The following is a 22,137-nucleotide window of genomic DNA, read 5'->3' on the forward strand; positions in this document are numbered from 1 at the left end:
GTTTTGGCACGGCGGCGGCCTTATCACTAGTCGAACGAATATGGTCTGATTGATATCCGGCGAGCATTATCGTCATTTATCGATAACGAATGTATACTGGCTCTTCATCGTTTTCACGTAATATTTCACAATAGTTTTTGAACGCATTATTATTTCGCTTTTAACTCGAGTCTGAACGTGTTTCGGTTAGAGGTTAAAGTTTAAACGTACTTATTAGATAGGTCGCGATAAATGCAATGCTTGTACATTTTCTAAGAATAAAAATGGCTCGTTGTTGACCACACAAAATATGATGTAAGTACCTATGATTTTTTCTTAATTCCTTATTGTTTTTTCTTTTGTCAGAGACAATAATACAATAATTACATAATATTAATAATGCTGGTGTCAGTTTTCCTTTTCGCGACTCTAAATTTTATTTTACGTGAGTACTGAGATTAAATTTTTGTTCTAGACATATCTTCACGATGCAGTAGCGACACCAAAACTTATAAACATAACTCATCTAACGTTACTTAGTCATTGATGTAGTGTCGGTACTCAAGCATCATTACCAAAATGTTTTGTGTTACGAAAAATAAAATACTCTTACCAGTTCAACTCAAGAAACTAGGCGAGCATACATATAAATGTGAGAGCCGAAGTCTTACTGATGTGTACCTGCAACCTTTTTGGAATTGGCTACTATTAAAAACACCCATATGGATGGCACCAAACTTAATAACACTTATTGGATTGATCGTAAATATTGTCACTACACTGCTGATTATACGTTATAGTCCAGATGCTAATTCAGAAGTAAGTGGATATTTCAATTTCATTTAATTGAAATTAACATAGACCAAATATTTGAAAAATATATACACATTATTTAATTAACCATGCACAATTATTCTTTTAAAAGAGATGACTCATTATTTTTTAAAGTCTTAACTTATCTGAAAATTTAAGGTAAATGTGACTCTAGGTCTCTAACTAACACCTTATTTATGTTACCCTTAATTTTTTACTGTCATGTTTATTGATGATATCATTATTAATATGGCTTGGATTTTAATGTCCCAAAAATTACTAAATAATGTTTATTATAACCTAAAAAACCAACAATATTTCAGTGGAATAATTGTTTAGATTAAAAACAAGTTGACCATCAAATAGTGGTTATGGAAAAAAATCAATATTAATATATAATGCTTCTGGAAAGAAAGATATTGCATTGAAATCCAAGCCCTATTTATTAGTTTTATGTATTGATTCCATCATGTTAGAATCTGATATAGCTTGAATTTTTGCAACAAGTCCCTACTGTTTGAAATATTAAATGTTCACTGTTATAAGGATCAATATGTGTATCTAAATATTAGAATTTGTTTTGTTTATTACTTAATATGTGTATAATCTTTGTTCATAATATATATAATTAGTTGAATTTAGAAGATAGACCTTTTCAAATGTCCAAAATATCAATGAGCACAAAATCTACATATTTGAATATCAACTACTTAGTACTTATTAAATAAAAATATATAAAATATCATTTCTACTATTCAAACTATTTTTAAATGTAAAATGTAGAACAGTGTATTATTATTATTATTAGTATTATTAAATTTCAATGATATAATAATAATGTTTAAATACATTAAATATGTATATTGAGTATTATATTTGTATTATTTTGATATTATCTTACATTATTTTTACATTGTTTTAAAAATAATTGGAACATTATATGTGAGTAATTGTTTGAAAAATATGTTACTTTTGTTTTGAGTTATAATTTTACTAAGTTATGACTCACTGTTTGGTTTAGATCTATTAGTAGTACTTTCTATTTAGTAATAAATATATCTACATCCCACCTAAAATAATTTACATTTACATGATTATTTAAATATTCATTTGAGTTAAAACTTTAACGTTGTAAATCTTTTTATCTATACCACTTTTAAAAATTAACAATTTGTTAGGGATTTAAAATCTTGAAGGGAACTTTTACAATTATTATTTTATCCATATCTGTATGAAATATGTTTAGTGTTTACCCACAATAACTCTATTTATTACACCATTAAAAATATTTGATTAAAACCTTTCAGAAAATAAACTTGATGTCAAAAGAATCTTGAAACACAACAACATCATTAATCATAATTTAATTTTTTATTTAAACAAATCAAAAAATATTTAAAATTATAATTGTTGCTCTTTTTTACTCTTTTTCATTTTCAAATAAATTTCTTGTCAGGTTAAATATGGTATCTAATATTACTGTGATGTAATCATGATGCTTATACAGGGCGATTTTTTTATCATGAACCACTCATTATTTCAAAAAGTATCAATGTTTTTGAAAATATTTTTTTACAAAGTTTCATGTTGTTAAAAAAACAACGTTTTTATGAAAAAATTATATTTTTTAATATTTTTTATCCTTATAATTTTTTAAGTTTTTTACTTTTTTGAATGGCAACCTAGAGTTTTAATTTCATATCCCAAAGCAGAATATTTTTCTAAGTATTTTGATACGTAAAAGTCGAATTTTGGACGAGTAGTTTATGAGTTATAAGTATTTAAAGTTTAGATTGGCGGAGTGGAGTGGTACGGGGTTACCCCGCAAAATGTTTGTCCACTACTCCGCTTGTCTAAACTTTAAATACTTATAACTCATGAACTACTCGTCCAAAATTCGATTTTTACGTATCAAAATACTTAGAAAAATATTCTGCTTTGGAATATGAAATTAAAACTCTATGTTGCCATTCAAAAAAGTAAAAAACTTAAAAAATTATAAGGATAAAAAATATTAAAAAATATAATTTTTTCATAAAAACGTTGTTTTTTTAACAATATGAAACTTTGTAAAAAAATATTTTAAAAAACATTGATACTTTTTGAAATAATGAGTGGTTCATGATAAAAAAATCACCCTGTATATATATCCATTATTTTAAAAATATTGACAATTTTAGTTTCTATACATTACTTATATATAAATAAATCTAATGGTTTAGCAGTAATAATATTAAAACAATTTGAATTTTGGAAATTAAGAAAGATCATATTGTGCATTAACTAGTAATTACCATACACTTAATTTCATAAACATAGTGAAATTTATTTTTAATACATTTATTTTGGTGATTAAATCATAAGTATCATTCTTTTTTCAATTTATATTTATTTTATAACTGTATAGTTATGTATTGCAAGTATTTTTTTCTTATTTTCAGTAGACTCAGTAATATTGCTGTGCTCTAATATGGTACGTCCAGTAATTCGGCTATTTTTTTCTCTATGATAAATATAAAATTATTATATTAAGTGATTTAAGTCTGAATGAACCCACATTATTCAATATATTATTCTTTAAAAAAGCTACAAAGATAATTATTTAGTTATTGTTTTTTATAAAATTATAAAATTCAATTTTTTATTTTATTGCAATATGATTTTTATTTTTATTTTAACGTATATCTTATTTTACATCCATTATTTTTTCTGTTTTAATATTTATTTATACACAATTATATGTTGCGTAGTCATTATTTTATTAATGGCAGTTTTATAAGTGGTATAACTTCAAATTTTAACCTCCATAGACATGATTGTTAATAAAAACCTTATAACATAGTTACCTTTAAAATATTTTGCCAAACTATTAAAATTATTTTTAAATTTTCTCGGTGCATACTACTTGTGCCTAAATTGATAATAGCAGGTAACTTGTGTCTGAACAATTTGGACGCAACTTACTTGTAAATATTGATGTGTTAATCGTGTCTCGAATAATAATTTCGTTACAATATAATTTTATAGTTAGGCATACGTTACATAAGAAAAAAAAAAGGTTTAAGTATGTAAATTGTTTTATTTATTAAATTAATAAAAAAAAATTTAAATTTAGAAATATTTCACAAAATTGCTTATATTATATTACAATTTAAAAAATATTTCACAAAATCACTAATTTCAGATCTATATTATGTAGATAATACGAAAATAAAACACAATTATGTATACTGTCATATAATTTAAAAAAATAAATAAACTTAAAAAAACTATAATAGTTGTTATAAATCAATATTACCTAAAAATGTATGACATACATTAGGTAGTTATGATTATAAATTTATAAATAACATACTATTAATTTCTTTGATGTTAAGTTTTGGCAATTTGAGTTTTGATAAATTTTATTTTATCTTTTTGGTCACTTTTATAATTTTTTTTGGTTAATTCGATCTGTTCATTAGAATATATATATTAATTTGAAATTCTTTTAGTACTTTGATGAACTTGAAAATTTTATGGTGTGAGAAGGCTCGTATTTAAGGTCGGGCTCGGAGGAGCAATTGCCCCTGGTGACAATGTTAAAAAATTAGGTTTAGGGGCGTCAAAATATTGAAATGATCAAAAATGTAAAATAAAAATTTATGAAGTTATAAATTAATTGAACATTTTTATCTTTCAAATTGTTGTGTCATTTTATAAAATTGTTTTAAATAATATTATACATTGGTTATTATACTGAGTTTTATTTTATATTAATTTAACTATTTACTATTACAATTGTGTAATATCAATAAAGTAAAATATCTTTATTTTTATTTTTTGTGGAGAGTGGGGTGGCAAATTTTATGTGGTCCCTGGCGGAAATTTTTAATAATACGGGCTTGGGTGTGGATGATAAAATGAAGAATTAAATTTCAAATGAAATTATTCGCATGAGTTAGTGGTTCATCGAAGACTAGAAGAACACTCAGTCCATATTTGAGGAGGGAAATTCGAATCTTCAGAGATTTAATTATTTAGAATATAATCGCAAAATTGTTGATACATTTTGTCAGCAGGATAAATAATTGTCAATAGATTGTACATAAAACGTTTATTTTTTTTGGTAGCAAAAAAGTAAGTCCAAAAACTGTTTCAAAAATTGTCCGTTAACGGTGTTTGACTTATACTCATTTGATAATCCGAGAGGTTGAATCTTACGCCACCTTCATAAAACATTATCAAATGAACAAACATTTTTAATTTATAATTGCACACCTTACTATGCCTGTCCCAGATGAAATCTGTATCCTTTTATATCAGCTTTCGGCCATACTTAAATTGCAGCTTTGTGAATGGTTTTTCAAAATCGAAATAAATATATTTCGGTGAAAATTCTTGGTTGAATTTCAAGCATTTTTCATTTATATAATTAATAGCTTCTATATAAGAATTTGATTCTTTATCGGGTAATAAAATTTTCTTTTTCTGCAGTAATAATTATTTCATTACCTACGTAATAACTTGTAAACTTCAGTCAAATTGGACGGAACCTTTTGTATTATTTTTTGTCGAGCATTGTAAATATTTTTTCGAATTAGCTGCATACCTGGTTGAGTAATATTTGTTGGACCATTTTTAAGTCGTGTACATATTAATTTTGATGGTTTTACACATATATCAAATGCTTTACGCTTTATTGCATTACTTACAATTTGTCGATTTAATGATTCTTCATTTTCAACTTCGTAATTATGCTAAGTGACTTAATTTACAACTTTGTTTTGATCATTATTTTTAAAGTAACTATTAAAAGCTTTTTTTAGAACACTTCCATCGTAAGACATTTCCTTTTAAAAATTTATGAAATCCAAATTTATACCCATTTACAACCTCGAAGTTCTTATTCAATTTTAAACTGCCAATCTGAGTTTCCATATTTAATTGAATTACGTACGTTGGTAGGTCGTATACAGTATTGACTGAAACTGATACCAGTATCGTGCGCAGGGGGGGATGATGGGGGATATATCCCCCCCCCCATGGGCTTTTTTTTAGTCTTCTAACGAGTGGATTTTGGATCTCTAGTTCATCAACATAAATATAATACATTTTTATTTATGACATCCCCCCCCATACCAAATTCCTGCGCACGCCACTGACTGATACTACAAATTGTTCATAGGCAGATGCCTATAGACTTGTATATCTCTAAAATATCACCTCCACCATGAGAGGTAGATTAAAGGTATTTGTCTTAATTTATTAAATGCCAAATTATATCGATAAGAAATTATGATTGAGAATGGTCATTATAATATCATTTTCAACGATACCTTTTTGACTATTAATATATGGATACACATAATTTCTCAATCGTTTGGACGCAAATAACCCGCCAATAAATATGAAGTTAGAGGTGGCGTACGTTTATCTTTTTTGGCAACACGATTGCGTATGTTTGTAGACGGGTTAAAACTTAAAAGTACCTTTAAGAAAAAATAAAAATAACACGATTGCGTATGAAATTGTATGCAACGTTGTCATTTTCATCGTATATAAAATAAATAATAATATAATATATAATAATAATAATATAATAAATAAAATGAGGTTAACTTAATAGTAAAAAGTAATTAATAAACAAATAAAATCGTCAATTATTATTTTAATAAAATTATCGTAAATAATTTTTTTTTAAATGCTTAAATTTGGATTCCTTTACATCTATAACCTAATACTATACTTTTAAATATTGAATTACATTTTTATGGACTTTATACTCATCATAATCCTTTACTGTATTTAATCCTTTATTGAATTCTGTTTAAGTCTTTTTTTGCCAATTTCTTTATTCTCCCATTATTAACCGATTGTATAATTCATCTGGTTTGCATTTGAGTGTCTTTCAATATTTGAATAATAACATGTGTTGGAGAATGAACACTTTGAAATTGTCCATTATAAGTCCTATGAAAGCTTTTAGGTCCATTTGCGGTACTAAAAATACTTGATAATTTGATTGACAAAAATATATAAATTCATGAAATAAGACCAATTTTGATTCAAAAACAAGTAATAATGGCAAAAAGCACTAAAAATTAAAAAATATGCAAAAAAAATAAAATTAAAATTTTTAATTTGTGTTCTCTGTATCATGAAATACATTTTTAGCTTACTTTGTTATTTTCTAAGCATCTCATAAGAAATATGCAGGGCCGGCGCTAAGTATTTTGCCGACCCGTGCAGTTAAAAAAATACGGCCCCTTTCAATAATTTTTGCTATGTAATTAGTACATAGTATTATTTATACAAAATTAACAAAATTAATTATAAACTGGGCTATATTACATTTAAAATTTTTCTCTTCTTATATTGTGCACCCGAAAGTCGCTTTCTATACCAACTGACATAGTGCAGCTGCTCCTTTAATTTTTACTTTATAAACAAAAAATATGATTTGTAAGATAAGCATGTTGCCAAAACATGGATAAATAATCTATTAGTCTGTATTTAATATTTGTTGCCGAGAATCTTGAAACTTGACACTTGTCATTTTCTAATATGTGCGGTCGCACAAGTCGCACGTGCCTTCCACCGCGCACCGCCCTGGAAATATGCGAATGCTATAAAATCTCAACCCTGGTCATATATTATGTGATATATATATTATATACTGGTATAAAAATTGGCAACAACGCCTAAAACTTCGTACGCAATCGTGTAGTAAAATAATAGGTAAAATCATACGGAATCGTGTAACTTAAAAAGGTATCGCCGGTAATGAACGTACGCATTTGTGTTTTACCCAAATACGTATGATAGGAAGTTGCGTCCGAGCATTTTAGACGCAAGTAACATGTAGCCAATTTTCTACAAAGAGTACTATAAATGTCTGGTCTTTAATAAAGTTCCATTGATAATAAAATAACGTAAGCTAAATATTTGTAGACTTGTTTTTAAAGTTAGGATTTAATTTAATGAATATTTTTAAAAAAGTGGTCTATATACAATATATTAATATACGTTATTAACGACATCAACTATTACAATTAGAATATAATATGTACTTTAAAAATTTTAAGTACCCACGAATTATATTTTTAAATTACAACAACATAACTAAAATTGTTATTCTTGGTTATTTAATATGTAATTTCATTCAAATTTGAACTTAAAGTAACTGTAAAAATGTTGTAATTCAAATTCTCATAAAAATTTAAGTTAATTTCCCGGTAAGCTTTTTTTATTTGATAAAAGTAGACAAACACGTGAAGAATCTTGTAATGAATTTTCAAATCTTAGATTTAAAAAGATAAATTTTTATGAATTTCTATCCCAAAATAGTTAGTTAATTTTCGTAATTTTCACGTATTTTGTCAAGATTCTAATTTTCAATGCTTATTAAAAAAAATGTGACTGTATTTTTAATATTTTTGAATTATTGTGTTATTTGTAAATTATTGTGACAATACGTATATTAGTAGCCTTATATTACATTTTGAAGTTTTTTTTACCCGACGAATAAAATTTTATTGGCATTTATAAAGAAAAAAAACTAAAAAATTTTATCAATTATAGGAAATGCCAATATAAACACAGCGAAGATTGCATGCATCTATGGTAATTTGTTTCAATGTTACACCAATATCCAAAAACAGATTTTGTGTAAAAATTCCCGTTTTTTCTAAATTTTTGTTTTAGTTTTTATAACTCTTGAAAATCCTTACTTTTCCCACCATCACTCACCTAAATAATAACTTTCTAAATCACTCACGAACCTTTCTAATCTCCGCACCACCCGATTATGTGAACAATATCTTTCTTGATTTCATCCATAACACCTCGCTCTCCATCCTAATTTTCACGGACGGCCTGTCTCCCCTATCAGCTGGATATTCCTTTTATATCCCGGATTTTCATATTTCCTTCTCTAACAATCTACCTCCCACCTTATCCTCTTTCACAGCTGAATTGATGCACTCTACACAATTTTATCTGTCCTGTCTTCAAGCCCTCTCCTCTAATGTTTTCAAATCACAACTCTCTCCTCTCATAATCACTATCAGACATATTTTATTCTCCCTTACGGAATCTAGCTTGGACATTCAATTCATATGGGTACCAGGCCACACTGGAATTGCGGGAAACGAATTCGCTGACAAACTAGCCAAATCTTCTGCTTCCCTCAGATTCCCTTCAAGTACGAAAATTCCATGGACTGATTTTATCCCCATTCTCAGGTCCTGTACATCTAATCTAATCTTTGGATTAAACATTGGGGTTCACTCCCTACTCACTTCGCCACTTGGTACAGAATGATATCTCCAACCATACCAACACTACCATAGTTTCATAATCTCGATCTTTCTCATAAATGCATAACATCGTTCTCCCGCCTCCGGTTTGGACGCACACGTTTTCCTTCTCATTCCTTTTAACTGTCACTGAACGATTCCTCTCTCTGCACGCTACACAATGACCCAATGGTCTGTGATATAAACCATCTACTCTTCATCTGTCCCAGCTTATCCACACATCGTGACCACCTATTATATATTTTTAGTACCTACAACATCCCTTTCGATTCTATAAGTATACTTTCAAACCAACAAAAAAATATCATATTAAATATATTATCTTTCTTTAACCATTTATGCTTTTTAATCTAATTTTATATTGTACTGTTTCTATTGTATTTGTAACGGTATTTACTGTATTTGTATTTTGTAATTCGTAATTGTTGAAACTAATTGTATCCACAAAGTTTAAATAAAAAAAAAAACTTGAAAATTTTTGGGAAATTTGACCTTCCCAATGCACCAACTAGATTCAATTTCCCATCTGAAAAGATACTAAAGTTGAAAATTGAAAAATAATTTCGATTACTTATCGTGTACATAGACACAAGAAATATAAGTATAGAAAAACACACATCATTGTTAAGTCAATATATTTATCGCTCCACTCAGAATCTAAAATTTCAAATTTCAAATGTTTATAAATAATTTAAAAAGAGTTGAAATATTTTGAACATTTTGTCATTTAAAGAAAATTATAAAATAAACATTTGGTGACAATTTCAAGTTCATACGGTTTAGAGTTTTTGATAAACAACAGGATAAGAAAATCTTTGTATGCGAAATCGAATGGAATATTTAATGTTGTACAAATTTGGACTTCAAAGACTTAAAAAAATATATAGCATTTTTTTTTTTTTTTTTGATAAAGCTAAAAAAATGTATGAGGATTTTGTTTTAAATTTTCAAATCTTAGATATAAATTAAAAAATTGTTATGAATTTCTATGTCCAAATAATTACAAATTTTTGTGATTTTTACGTATTTTATCAAAATTCAAACTTTAAATGGTTATAAATATAGTTTCCTATGTATTTCTAATATTTTCCTACTGTTATTATATAAAGTTATGTGGAACCTTGATTAAGTTTTCAAGCTTTTTTATCCAACAAATAAAACTTAATTGATATTTATAGAAAAAAAAACAAAAAAAATTGAAAACTTAATGTACGTAAACAGCTTAAAATAAATCAAAATAATTTAAGAAATTATAATTATAAATATTCAGTGAACTCTTTTCCGTTTTCCCCGGCACTTTTTTAAACTACTTGGAAATTTAAATTTTGACTTTCTCAATGCACCAACTAAATTCACTTTTCCATCGGAAAAGCCACTGGAGTTGAAAATTAAAGGATTATCTCGACACTCATCATTATAAATTCAATACATTCATCGTTCTGCTAAGAATCTAAAGTACATAGTAATATATTGTATGTTATATACTAATAACCAAGGGAGCATAGAAAACATAAATCATTCATGAATATTTCCGCCTGAAAATATTTCAGTAGATGAAGAGCCAGTTAAGGTCACTGTGAATGATTTAATATTAGCTCGATATCTGAATGTAATGTAATGTTGTTAAATTAAAATATTTTTATGATTCAATTGTATATTTACTCAAATCTTAATTTTAAACTTTTGTAATAACATTTTCAGATACCTAGATGGGCAAGCTTTTTGTGTGGTTTTGGTTTATTTGTTTATCAGAGCTTAGACGCCATTGATGGGAAGCAAGCTCGAAGAACTGGTTCTTCTTCACCTTTAGGAGAATTATTTGATCATGGTTGTGATTCTGTTTCTACTGGTAAAATTAGTTTTAATATTATTTTAGATCCAAATTAATCATTTTTATTTCAGTGTTTATAACATTGTCAGCCTGTGTGTCAGTAAAACTTGGAGAATACCCATCATGGATGTTTTTTCAAAGTTTTTTTGCTGTTGCCTTATTTTATTTTGCTCATTGGCAGACTTATGTTTCTGGTATGTTAAAAATATTTAAAAAAGTAATGGTATTCTAATTAAGTATTATGTAATGTTTTGCTGTTTTTTTTCCTATGACTTAGGCACATTACGTTTTGGTAAATTTGATGTCACAGAAACTCAATTATCTATTATATTTCTTCATTTAATGTCCGCTGTTTTTGGTACCGGTATTTGGGATTATGAAGTAAGTACCATATCCTATGATAGTAGATAATACGTATATTTAAACAAGACCGTGTACTTTATAGAAAAAATGTTTTCAAACATCTATAATTAAATAAATCAGGAAATAAACATGGTCATTATATAAATGTTTCAAGAACAGTATAATTATTTATTGGTATTGATTATCGCCAAAATTTCCGAGAGTGTAGGGGTTGCCATACATATTATGAGAATATCAGCTTACTTTTTGTATTTTCTCTGTGGCCTACCAGCCATTACCTACAAGTAACATAGTAAATTTACGTTGAGTAGCTTTGACCTTGTGTTATAGCTTAATTGTTTGTAAATTGAGCAAAATTAGCTACTATTAACTTAAGAACATTATCGGAGTTCTTATGTTGGATTTTTTTTATAGTAATTTAATTTTTAAATGTGTTTGAATTTGAAAATGCCCATATCTTGTTTTAAAATGTAAACATTTTGTAAATCCCAACTTAAGAACATCAATAATGTTCTTAACTTTAAATTTGATGATTGGTCTTTTCTTATATTAAGGCTAACTACATAAGGAGGTTAATTCTGCTTTACAAAAATTGTCTGTGTTGTGCATGGGTGCACTGATTGGCGTCCTCTTAGTCATACAAGACCTCTAGATCAATTAGTTTTATCAGATGTGTTGAATGTAGCTATAGTCCAACTGTGTTAAATGTGTTTCTAATTAACCATTACCTACTAAAACATTTAGGGCTCGGTACTTATAGTACTTAAAATCATTAAAATAAGCGCTTAAAAAGCTATTAAAAACATCTTTATAAGCACTCAAATAAGTATTTAAAAAACTTAAATTTCGCAAAAATATTTATCAAAAAACTAAAAAATCAAACAAAATAAAAATAAATCTTTATCTTTATATTATAAAATAAATTAAACTTCACTTTCGAGACTTTAAGGATTTAGGGATTTTCTGAAAAATAAAATGTAAACGATATTTATAATAGTTGAAAACATTGTAAAAACGTAGAAATACTGGTAAAATAAGCAAAAATAATCAGAAAAACTGGAAATAAGCATTTTTTGAAAAATCGCTGAAGCAAGCGAAAAAAAGCACTTTCAAAATTCATAATTAAACGTATTATAACATGATATACACTTCCATAGCACTATGCTACATTTTAAGTCAATCCATAAAAATAAGCAAATGCTTTAAGTCCCGAGCTCTGAATTATTATTATTTATAAAATAATTATACAGGGTGTCCCGTGAGGATTTACCCATTGCGATATCTCCCGAAATAATGGTGATATCGAAATTCTGATTTTTTAATAAAACTCACAGGGATAGGAACTACAGTTATTTCATATTTTAATGTTTTGGTAAAAAAGTTAAAAAATATATTTTTTATTTAATTCCGAATACTTTCCGTGTTCCTAATAGTTTATAATCATATTTTATTTCTTCAAAACTAGAAAAACTTTAAAAAATTAGGTAATTAATGGTATCTATAATTTTTTTGGAAATAATTCAATAAACATTTTGAATTTTCTACAAAACCATTAAAATAAATTAAAAAATGAAATAATTGTAGTTCTTATCCCTGTGAATCTTATTATAAAACCAGAATATTGATATCCATTATTTCGTGAGATATCACAATGTGTAAATCCCCACGGGCACCATGTATATATTTTTTTATATTTTTTTTCTAACAAACAATACTAATTTTGGCAACTAATCATTAAATTAATTGATTATATAACAGAAATGGCAAATTGATTACTTATTTATTACAATTTATGATTGATTAAACATATTTCTCACGGAATATTGATCATTAAAAATATATACGTTGATAGGTCAAAATTATTATGCTATATTTTATTTAGGGTGTTAAAAAACAGTCATTTTTAATTATAATTAAGAAATCTGAACCCTATAAACTTATTTTTATGTTCAACTAACCTTAATAATATATAATAATATATTAATTAAGCTGTATAAGTATAAATACTTGCACTGTTGCCAATAAATACTGTGATACTATTGTAAATAATTTATTATAGTATCTCAGAAAGGAAATAATATTGTTATCTTACAGGATATTGTTTTGTTGTAATAGATTTTATTTATCATTTTTTTTATGAGATATGTGCAATGTGCATATCTAGTTTAGTAATATTACTCTCTGTATCACTAGTGGTTTTAAACTATGTTTGTATTGCATGATAATATTATAATATTTTTATACCGTAAATAATATATTATGAATATTTTTATTTTATTTTTAGATGCCTCTTTTTAATGTCAAGCTGAAGTTTATATTATTGCTTACGACATTAGCTATATCGATGGTTTTAGCCAAATCAAATCTATCTGTCATACTTACTGGTGGAATTGGCAAAAATGGATCTTCAGTTGCCGTAAGTTAAATAACTAGTTATGACTAAAATAAATCCTCATTATTTATTTATTTTAGGGTACAAGTGTTTTGTCTCCTGCTATTCCTCTTATATTAGTGGTCCTGCCTGGGTATATCATTGCTTGCAAGAGTACCGAAAATATTTACGAAACCCATCCTGTACTTTATATAATGGCATTTGGTTTAGTTACTGCTAAAATAACAAATAAACTTGTGGTAAGTAATCTTTATTCTGTATTACATTTTTGTTTTTATTAAACGATTTTATGTTGTCTTATTTTCTGTTATTAGATTGCTCATATGACTAAAAGTCCAATTGAATATGTCGATTCCACGCTAATAGGCCCAGCCATGTTATTTTTAAATCAATATTTTGATTCTATTTTACCAGAATACTATGTGCTGTGTGTTTGCATGGTAATAATTTGAAATATTCTATTTTTTTTTGTTAAATATTCTGTTAAATTGGAATTAATAATTGCAGGCTTGGACCGTTATTGATCTAGCAATATACTCAATATTTGTTTGCAAAGAAATATGTGATCATTTACGAGTTTATTTATTTTATATAACTACTACTACATCAACTGCAAAATCTGGTGCATCTTTTAAAATTACAGGTACAAATAGTAAAAATGGGAGCAACAATTCAAGTGGTTTGTACCAACAGTTTAAATATCCATCTACATTTACTAGTTTTATATATCCATCAAAAACGAAAACAAAATAATAGCATTAAGTTAATTGTAGTGTTAATCATTGTTAATCTCATTGTCGACGATAAGCAATCAATATAAAAATATTGAAGTGTTTGTTGATATTTTGGTTTTTATTTCTAATGTAATTATATTTGTTATTATATTTATTCGTACTGAGTACGCGGCTAATGCAATCACATGTATATTAGGTGAAATGATAACCTACTATTGCCAAATTGTACATAAATATATTAACAATGACTGTTTGTTATTTTATGTGAGATGTAGTCTTTGCCTTATATTATATTATTAGTATATACAATTTGAGTGGTTACATTTAGTAAATAATGGGATAGGTTTTGAGTTAACTATGTAATTAATATTGATTATAAAACATTATTCAAAACAATATTATGGACTTTGTATTGAAATGTTGAATTCCCATAATTAATATAAATTTATTATTAGGGTATTACATTGAGTACAAGTTCACTATTGCCGATAAGTTTAAAGAACAACATTTGTTTCAACATTTTATAGTGCTTAATTCAAAAGTATATAATTTCTATTAAATGAATATGTTTATACTGTATATCATAATTTAATTGTATAGGTGGTTCATAAAAAAATTGTACTGTATTTGTAACTATTTTGAAGTTTTATTGTTTGATAAATTATATTAAATAGACCGTTCAAAATTTGGCTATTGTGTAAGAATTTTTGTTTTTATAGTTAATTTCAAAAACTTCTAATTGGTCTTAAGTGTTCTATCATTAAATAGAGATGTATGAGACTTGTGTTGCTCTTTTCTATCCAAATAGATTTTTAGTCCACAATCTTAAGTATTTAAATTTAGAAAAATAAAAAACATAAATCAATATAATTTGTTAAGGACTACATGTTCTTATGTAACAATTTAGAAGATTATCATATAGTAGTACACGACCATTTAACTATTGTCTATTATTTATATACTCATTAAATCTGAGTCATATTTAGAAAACATTTTACACAATAGCTGACAACTGCAGGGTACACAGAAAAATAAGTATACTAACTTAAAATTAGCACAGCAAATTGTATGTAGCCATAACTCATTTGACGAGATGATATATTCTTGGGATCTGTCTAAGGATCCCCTAAGATTGTTTTCAATCAGCCTTCACAAATGTCATACAATGTCTGATAGTTACTTGACAGCTAGAAAACGCCAGGGCACATTCTAGATGAGATGTAACACTTCACTAGTCTTGGTTATAGTTTAGAGGTTGTTCATAATACCATCCAAAAATCTTAGAAACAGTTCAAGTAGTATAATTATTGTTTTATACATTTTATTAATGAATACAATGTATATTATATCAATCAATGTTTATATTTTTTAATGTTAAAACGAATGGTTAATGGGAATTCTAGTTTTAATTAAACTTTATAAAAAAAAATGATTGTGTTATGAATTTAAATATTTTTTTCAATATCTTAAACATAAACTATAGCAGGAATTTACAATAATAATTAAAAAATAGTTGTAGTAAACAATGTATTTGTATTTTATTTGATAAAATTAACACCACATTTAATGTTAACATTCACATGTTAAACCTAAATGTACAACACTTTAACTAAGACAATTTTAAAACAAAATTTGATACAACTATACATTATAATAATGCCCTAAACAGATGTATGTATCTATAATTATCAATATTTATATTCATAACACAGTTGCTCAAATGTGTTAAGTATTTGCAAGAAATATAACAATTGCATAAGTTTAAGAAAATATAACTATTCTGTTATTAGGTACTTTTTTCTTTCCCTAATATTATAATGCTTATGATAATAAATAATAATAACAATAATTATTATAATTGTTGTTATTCTATATATTTTAAATGAAAACATATTCTGCAGTACAGTTAATAATCTGAATAAATCTAATTTAAAAAAATGGTGTTACGAAAGTTATTTATCCATTTTTACACAAATGGCCCTTGAACATTAAAACTATATGATAATAAACAAAAAGAATGTTTTACTTAATTTTAAATACCATATTTATTAAATATTTAATTAGGTATATTAAACACTTTAATAGTTTCTGAATTTTATAGTATAGAGACATTAGCATTTATTTTCACTTGATTCGGCTGAATATGTTGACAATTTCCGTTGTGCTTTGTCTTTATACGTTTGACTAATTGTCCGTTTGTGCCCGGCAGCAATATATGAAAACACACATAACACTGCATAGCAAATTTGTCCAGCCTTAAACAAACAAATGTGATATAATAGTTATGTATGTACCATAAAATGTATTTATTTTAAGAATTATTGACAAATCAATGCATTTCAAAGCAATTCAATTCATTAACTAAGCTACTATAATTTATAGTTGTATAAAAGAGATTTATGAATAGCTTATCTATAAAATCTATACTTTCATTTTCTCAGTTAATTTAATATTTGTTTACTTTCTATTGTAACTATTTGAAGGATTATAATATCATAATTCAGGGAACTTTCTATTTTGAAATGACTTTTTAATAAGGTTATTGGTAATATATCAATACTAATACTAATTTTATTAATTTTCTGTTTAAGTAATTCATGTATCAAAATATGGTATCTTAATTAATTAAATAAAAAGACATTCCATATTTACAAAAAAAAAAAAAATTAATTTTTAAACCTTTAAGTATAATAAAATAAAGTAAGTAACTTAATAAAGAATATAATTTTTTTGATTTATTTATTATATCAATAATCTATTATTATGTATTAATACATTAATAATAAATTATTGCTATAAAATAATAAATAAATAATTGGTAGATAAATTTTTATTAATTACTTATAAATAGACAATTCAACTGAGAAAATGAATGTAGGTAGCATGAAGTAAAAAAGATCACTTTGTATTAATGTAGATATATTGTATTTGTAATGAAATAATAAATCAAAAGGTAAATGAAAAAAAAAAAAAAAACAAAACAAAACCTTAATATGGGAGTGACAAACAAGAACATTCCAGTTTAAACTATAATAATAATTTAGCTCTCCGTGACTTTCATCGTTCTCAGCATCAATGTTTGCGTATATACAATAGACATGATACGGTGCAAAGACAATAACATTTCGCTAGCCTAAAACAACACAATGTTAACTATAAAAAAAAAATACGATGTTAAATAATCACCATCGACAATATTAACACATTTTTCATAGCAAAAATTATTCTTTGGGTACATGATAAACACAAATTCAATTTTTGTCATGCAGATGCAGTTAATTTATATTTAAATAAATTAATAAATATTTAACTATAACTAATAGCATGAGGCTATAAACATTAGCTTATTATAAAAATGTCATTGTTATAATGATGCGAGGACATCTTACCCACATGAGTTCTCTCCATCTTTCTTAAATAATATATCAAAATGTATGTCCAGCATTTCTAATTTTGTGTTGTTAGCTTAAATATAACAGTGAGTATAAAACCATATTAAAATAAATTGTATTATCAAACCTTAATATACGAGTAAGAACAATATTTGTGTTTTCTAATTAGTTTTTACAACATTTTAATTTCAATTTACTCTGACATTCTAATATTTGTGCAAACTATACAATATTTAAACTGCTAGACATATATTTTGGTATATTATGGGTTAATAAGACAAAAGAACTTATGCGGGAACGACATCATCTTAAGTAAAATAAATTTTGTTTTAAACTTTTAAATGTTTACCACATCTCAGTAAAATCATACTCATAGCTCAGAGGCAAAACTTATATAAACACAAATAGGGGTGCACAGATTCTTTTGACTGGGTTGGTAGTCAAAGGGAAGGAAATAAGAGTATATGATAAATAATTCATATTTTAGAAATATAACAATACAGCTTTGTTTAAATACACTTTTAAAATAAATATATGGATAATAATAGATACATTCTATCATTCCTCAATTTCTGACCAACAGTCATAATTTTGTCTTAATAATTACAAATTTAATAAAGCTTGGTTATTAGGTATCAATTAAATAAAACAACTCATTAACGCAGATAAGTATCTTAACAATAAACTTGTTTATAATTTAAAAATTATTAATGTACTTTTATGAATTGGCTTGGTGGTGAGGATGGTATGCAGGTTAACCATCCAAATTATCACCAGAACAACATTGGTGTGTGGTTATACCTACTTATTTTAAATACTCGCTTCATATGCTTCCCATGCACCCTTTTTATGCAGGTCTAGGGCAATACGTAGGATAAGAATTTTCTACAACGATATTATACTTATAACAACAGGTGTAGAATTTAAAATATATAAATTGTAATTACTAATTATTTATAAACAATTTCCTTTTAAAATATGATGTGAATGTTTCTGAGTTTATCTATTTTAGTTAATTAAAATGTATACATAATTAAAGGTTATTTATGTTGAAAAATTACACTCTTTTAAAGTAGTTTGAACATTTTAAAATATCTAATTATAATAAGTAATAAATAATAATTTAAACAAGCATTCATCATGCAATATTATTGCGATATATAGCCTACCTACGATTTATTTGAGCATGCATCATACTTATTTTAAAACAATTTTTCACATGTACTTATATTATATGTAGTACCTAAATTCTAGAACTTAACATTATAAGATGCAACTTACCATAGGTGATTCGTATTGTCTTTGAATAATATGTTTCAATTTTGGATCTTTAAACATATTTAAAAATTAGGGTTTTTGCAATAGTTATTAAAAATAAACTAATAAATAAAGCTACTCACTGTATTCTTCCAAAACAAATATTTTTTTCTGCACTGTAAAACATTTTCTCACATGATCAAGACGAACAAAAAACTGAAACGAAACAATTAGTTATTAGTTTTTAATGTAAACAATATTTTAAGTGTGGTGACTAGATGTGCTAATGATGCAATATATTATGTATAGTTGTTCAATATTTTATTGTTTACTTGCCAACGGCATTGGTTTTAAAAGTGTGCACCTAACTGATCTTTATATATATATATATATATGTATATTATACTACTAACTAATTAAATTGTTATCAAGACAATAGTGACTTCATTTAAAGTATTATAATATTAAATTATTCTTAGGTAAATGTTTTATTTATACATTATAGGTAAATACATAATATTAACACATACATCGATCGCAATTATTGAAGGACTTGGACTTCCCATTGTTTAAAAATATGGAGGAACTAGTTAAAGAAACTAGCGTAAAGTAGGTAGGTGATATAGTAAGTAATAAACGATGGTATTTAAAGAACGATTCTAAGCTGAGTAATTAAAAACCACTATCTAGTCTCTCTGACCTATTTCTTCAATAGGTTCCATGCTTATATTAATGCCCACTTTTCTTCAAACCTTATTTAGATTTAATTGTATATAGATAGTTTTTCAATACTCTGAAAAATGCTATTGAAAATTGCAATGCACCCTTGAATTATAATCTTTAAGATAAATGATTAGGTTTATACGCTGACAGATTAAGAGTTAAAGACGTCGGGGGCAAAATTGAAAGCATCTTATCCGAATAATATGTTATCGTTATTAAAAATATGTAATATGTGTCAGTTCTACACGTCACACATATACCTAATACACAATGAAAATAAAATATCTCATTTCTAAAAAACAACATTTTAGACACTGGTCTTGTATATTATAATATGGTAAATACACCTATGTGGCTATGTCTATGTAATCATTGGTTGTTTAAAAAATGATATTAAAATTCTTAACATAATTTTAGTGTTGACTGGATATATAAATACAATTATACATTTAAGTATTATTATTAGAACAAAAATAGGAAAACACCATTTTTAGTGAAAACTAATGCTTTAAAGAAGAAGTAGATGATAATATAATGTTGGTAAGAAACTTTTGACCATTGTATTGTAATAACGGTGCTATAGTTTATGTATTGTAACACATCGTAAGTGAGTTTATAGTGGGTTTACCTACCTATTGGTATTGTTCGTTAAATCTTAAAATATCTTACAATTTACACCTAGTGTATCTAATAATAACACATACAGATATTTTATATACCTAGTTAATTATTAAAATTAAATACAGTTATAAACATGCAACACAATAGTGGGTAATACAAAATGTAAGCGCAAACTAGTTAATGTAAAAACAATTCAGTGCAGCTACATAATATTATAATTATACTATAGTTCTATAGGTACACACACTTACGGTAATAAGACTATAGTTAAACACAGAACAGTGATAATACTTAAAACATATTGTATATGGTTGAACAATGTTTTGATTTATATTTTTTTTTTGTTAAAAATAATGAAATGTAATATGTCGGACAAAAGCACAAACATCAAAATTCAAAGCTTAAGTCAACTAGTGAGATGGCCAGGCAGTTACTGTAAATAATTATATAGGTAATCGTTACACATAGTTATTATCAATACACATTGATGATATACATGTATAAATATATGCATATACATATTTATACATACATACTACATAGGTAGGTAGATACATGTAAACATACATGCGTCAGATATATCTATTTTATATATATATATATATATGTTGATAGATAGATAGATAGATATGTATATATAAGGTAGGTAGGTACTGAAAAACAAAGGTGTTTTAAGTAATACATAAACATAATATATTATATTTATTTTTTTGTTAAATACTTTAACTGAAATGTATACCTGATTGAGGTAACTTAATTTTTAATGACATGCTATACAGACACTTACACTCCCACACACACACACATAGGTACATACATACACACACACACTAACACATATACATATATATAGATAGGTATTTATTAAGGTAGTAGGTATATGTATATGAATACATAATAGGTATTATGTTATATGCATATATATATGTAATATGTAATAAATATAATTTTATTTATAACGTTTTGTGCAATTACAGCCATGCTCCCCGTTGTAGAAACTCCTAAACAAATGCATTATTATTAAATTATTCATTTTTAGTGTGTGTGTAGGGTAGAACGGCCGAGGAACAGTTATTTTAAAAATAATAATAATAGAAAAAAATACAGTGACGCTACTCGTCTGCATAATTTATATATATAAATATATATATATAGGTAATAAAAGAAAAATAAATAAATAAACGAAATATTTTACAGTCCAATCGTATATACGTAATATGCACTAGAGTGGTTGATTTATTATAGCAAACAGGAAATCAAAACTATATTATAATATCTATTACCAATGACAAAACCGTACTTTTTAACGTAAATGTTGCTAATATAGGTACCTCAAAGTCCTGAACGAGACAACAATCCATCGCGTTATGACATTTCATAAAAAAAAAAAAAAGGACAATTGAAAATCATCAACAAAACACAACTAAACATTAGGTATAACACGAATAATTAATATTATTATATAATATCGTGTTTCGATAATCATTATATTATCGACCTGACCGAGGACCATCTCAAAAGTTTCTTAAACTTTGCAGTTAACAGGAGAAATAACAACACGACGTGTTTTTCTGACTGAAATAAAACATTCAATTTAATTCAAGGCGATAATAAAAAATGATCATACCGTTGTATACATTTATTGATTTATATATATGTATTCATATATCAATATATTATGTATTCATATATCTATATATTTTTATAAATATGTAGATATAAATGAGCGTTA

General features: G+C 25.9%; 2 protein-coding genes across 10 annotated transcripts in view; one reads left to right on the forward strand and one right to left on the reverse strand.

The window, feature by feature from the left end:
• Positions 1–44: 44 nt before the first annotated feature.
• bbc (choline/ethanolaminephosphotransferase 1 bbc) lies at positions 45–14,675 on the forward strand. Its single transcript, XM_015521665.2, has 9 exons — positions 45–294; positions 455–798; positions 10,794–10,941; positions 10,995–11,117; positions 11,201–11,304; positions 13,571–13,702; positions 13,759–13,917; positions 13,993–14,118; positions 14,186–14,675. The coding sequence occupies exons 2-9, from the start codon at positions 559–561 to the stop codon at positions 14,429–14,431; spliced, it is 1,278 nt and encodes a 425-aa protein (XP_015377151.1). The 5' UTR covers positions 45–294; positions 455–558; the 3' UTR covers positions 14,432–14,675.
• Positions 14,676–15,925: 1,250 nt separating this feature from the next.
• The window catches only part of Rab3-GEF (Rab3 GDP-GTP exchange factor), a 34,662-nt gene continuing 28,450 nt past the window's right edge, over positions 15,926–22,137 (reverse strand). For 4 of the 9 annotated variants that reach the window (XM_089216747.1, XM_089216749.1, XM_089216745.1 and 1 more), the window contains 4 exons: positions 21,737–21,745; positions 19,205–19,277; positions 19,086–19,132; positions 15,926–16,667 (listed from right to left, as the gene is read on the reverse strand). In XM_089216747.1, the coding sequence (XP_089072873.1) occupies positions 16,524–16,667; positions 19,086–19,132; positions 19,205–19,277; positions 21,737–21,745 (273 nt within the window). In that variant the 3' untranslated portion in view covers positions 15,926–16,523. Of the gene's footprint in view, positions 16,668–17,399; positions 17,546–19,085; positions 19,133–19,204; positions 19,278–21,705; positions 21,746–22,137 lie in introns of those variants that run through there. The other 5 variants (XR_016189595.1, XR_016189597.1, XR_016189596.1 and 2 more) reach the window with 5 other exon arrangements.

The sequence above is a fragment of the Diuraphis noxia genome, unplaced genomic scaffold (genome assembly GCF_037042655.1).
Source record: "Diuraphis noxia isolate RWA-SAM2 unplaced genomic scaffold, SU_Dnox_SAM2 contig0001, whole genome shotgun sequence".
NCBI lineage: Eukaryota > Metazoa > Arthropoda > Insecta > Hemiptera > Aphididae > Diuraphis > Diuraphis noxia.

Coding starts and splice junctions, on each gene's coding strand:
- bbc (XM_015521665.2), top strand. CDS start 559: ATGTTTTGTGTTACGAAAAATAAAATACTCTTACCAGTTCAACTCAAG. Junction 799..10,793: donor GTCCAGATGCTAATTCAGAA/GTAAGTGGATAT, acceptor TAACATTTTCAG/ATACCTAGATGGGCAAGCTT. Junction 13,918..13,992: donor AAATAACAAATAAACTTGTG/GTAAGTAATCTT, acceptor TTCTGTTATTAG/ATTGCTCATATGACTAAAAG.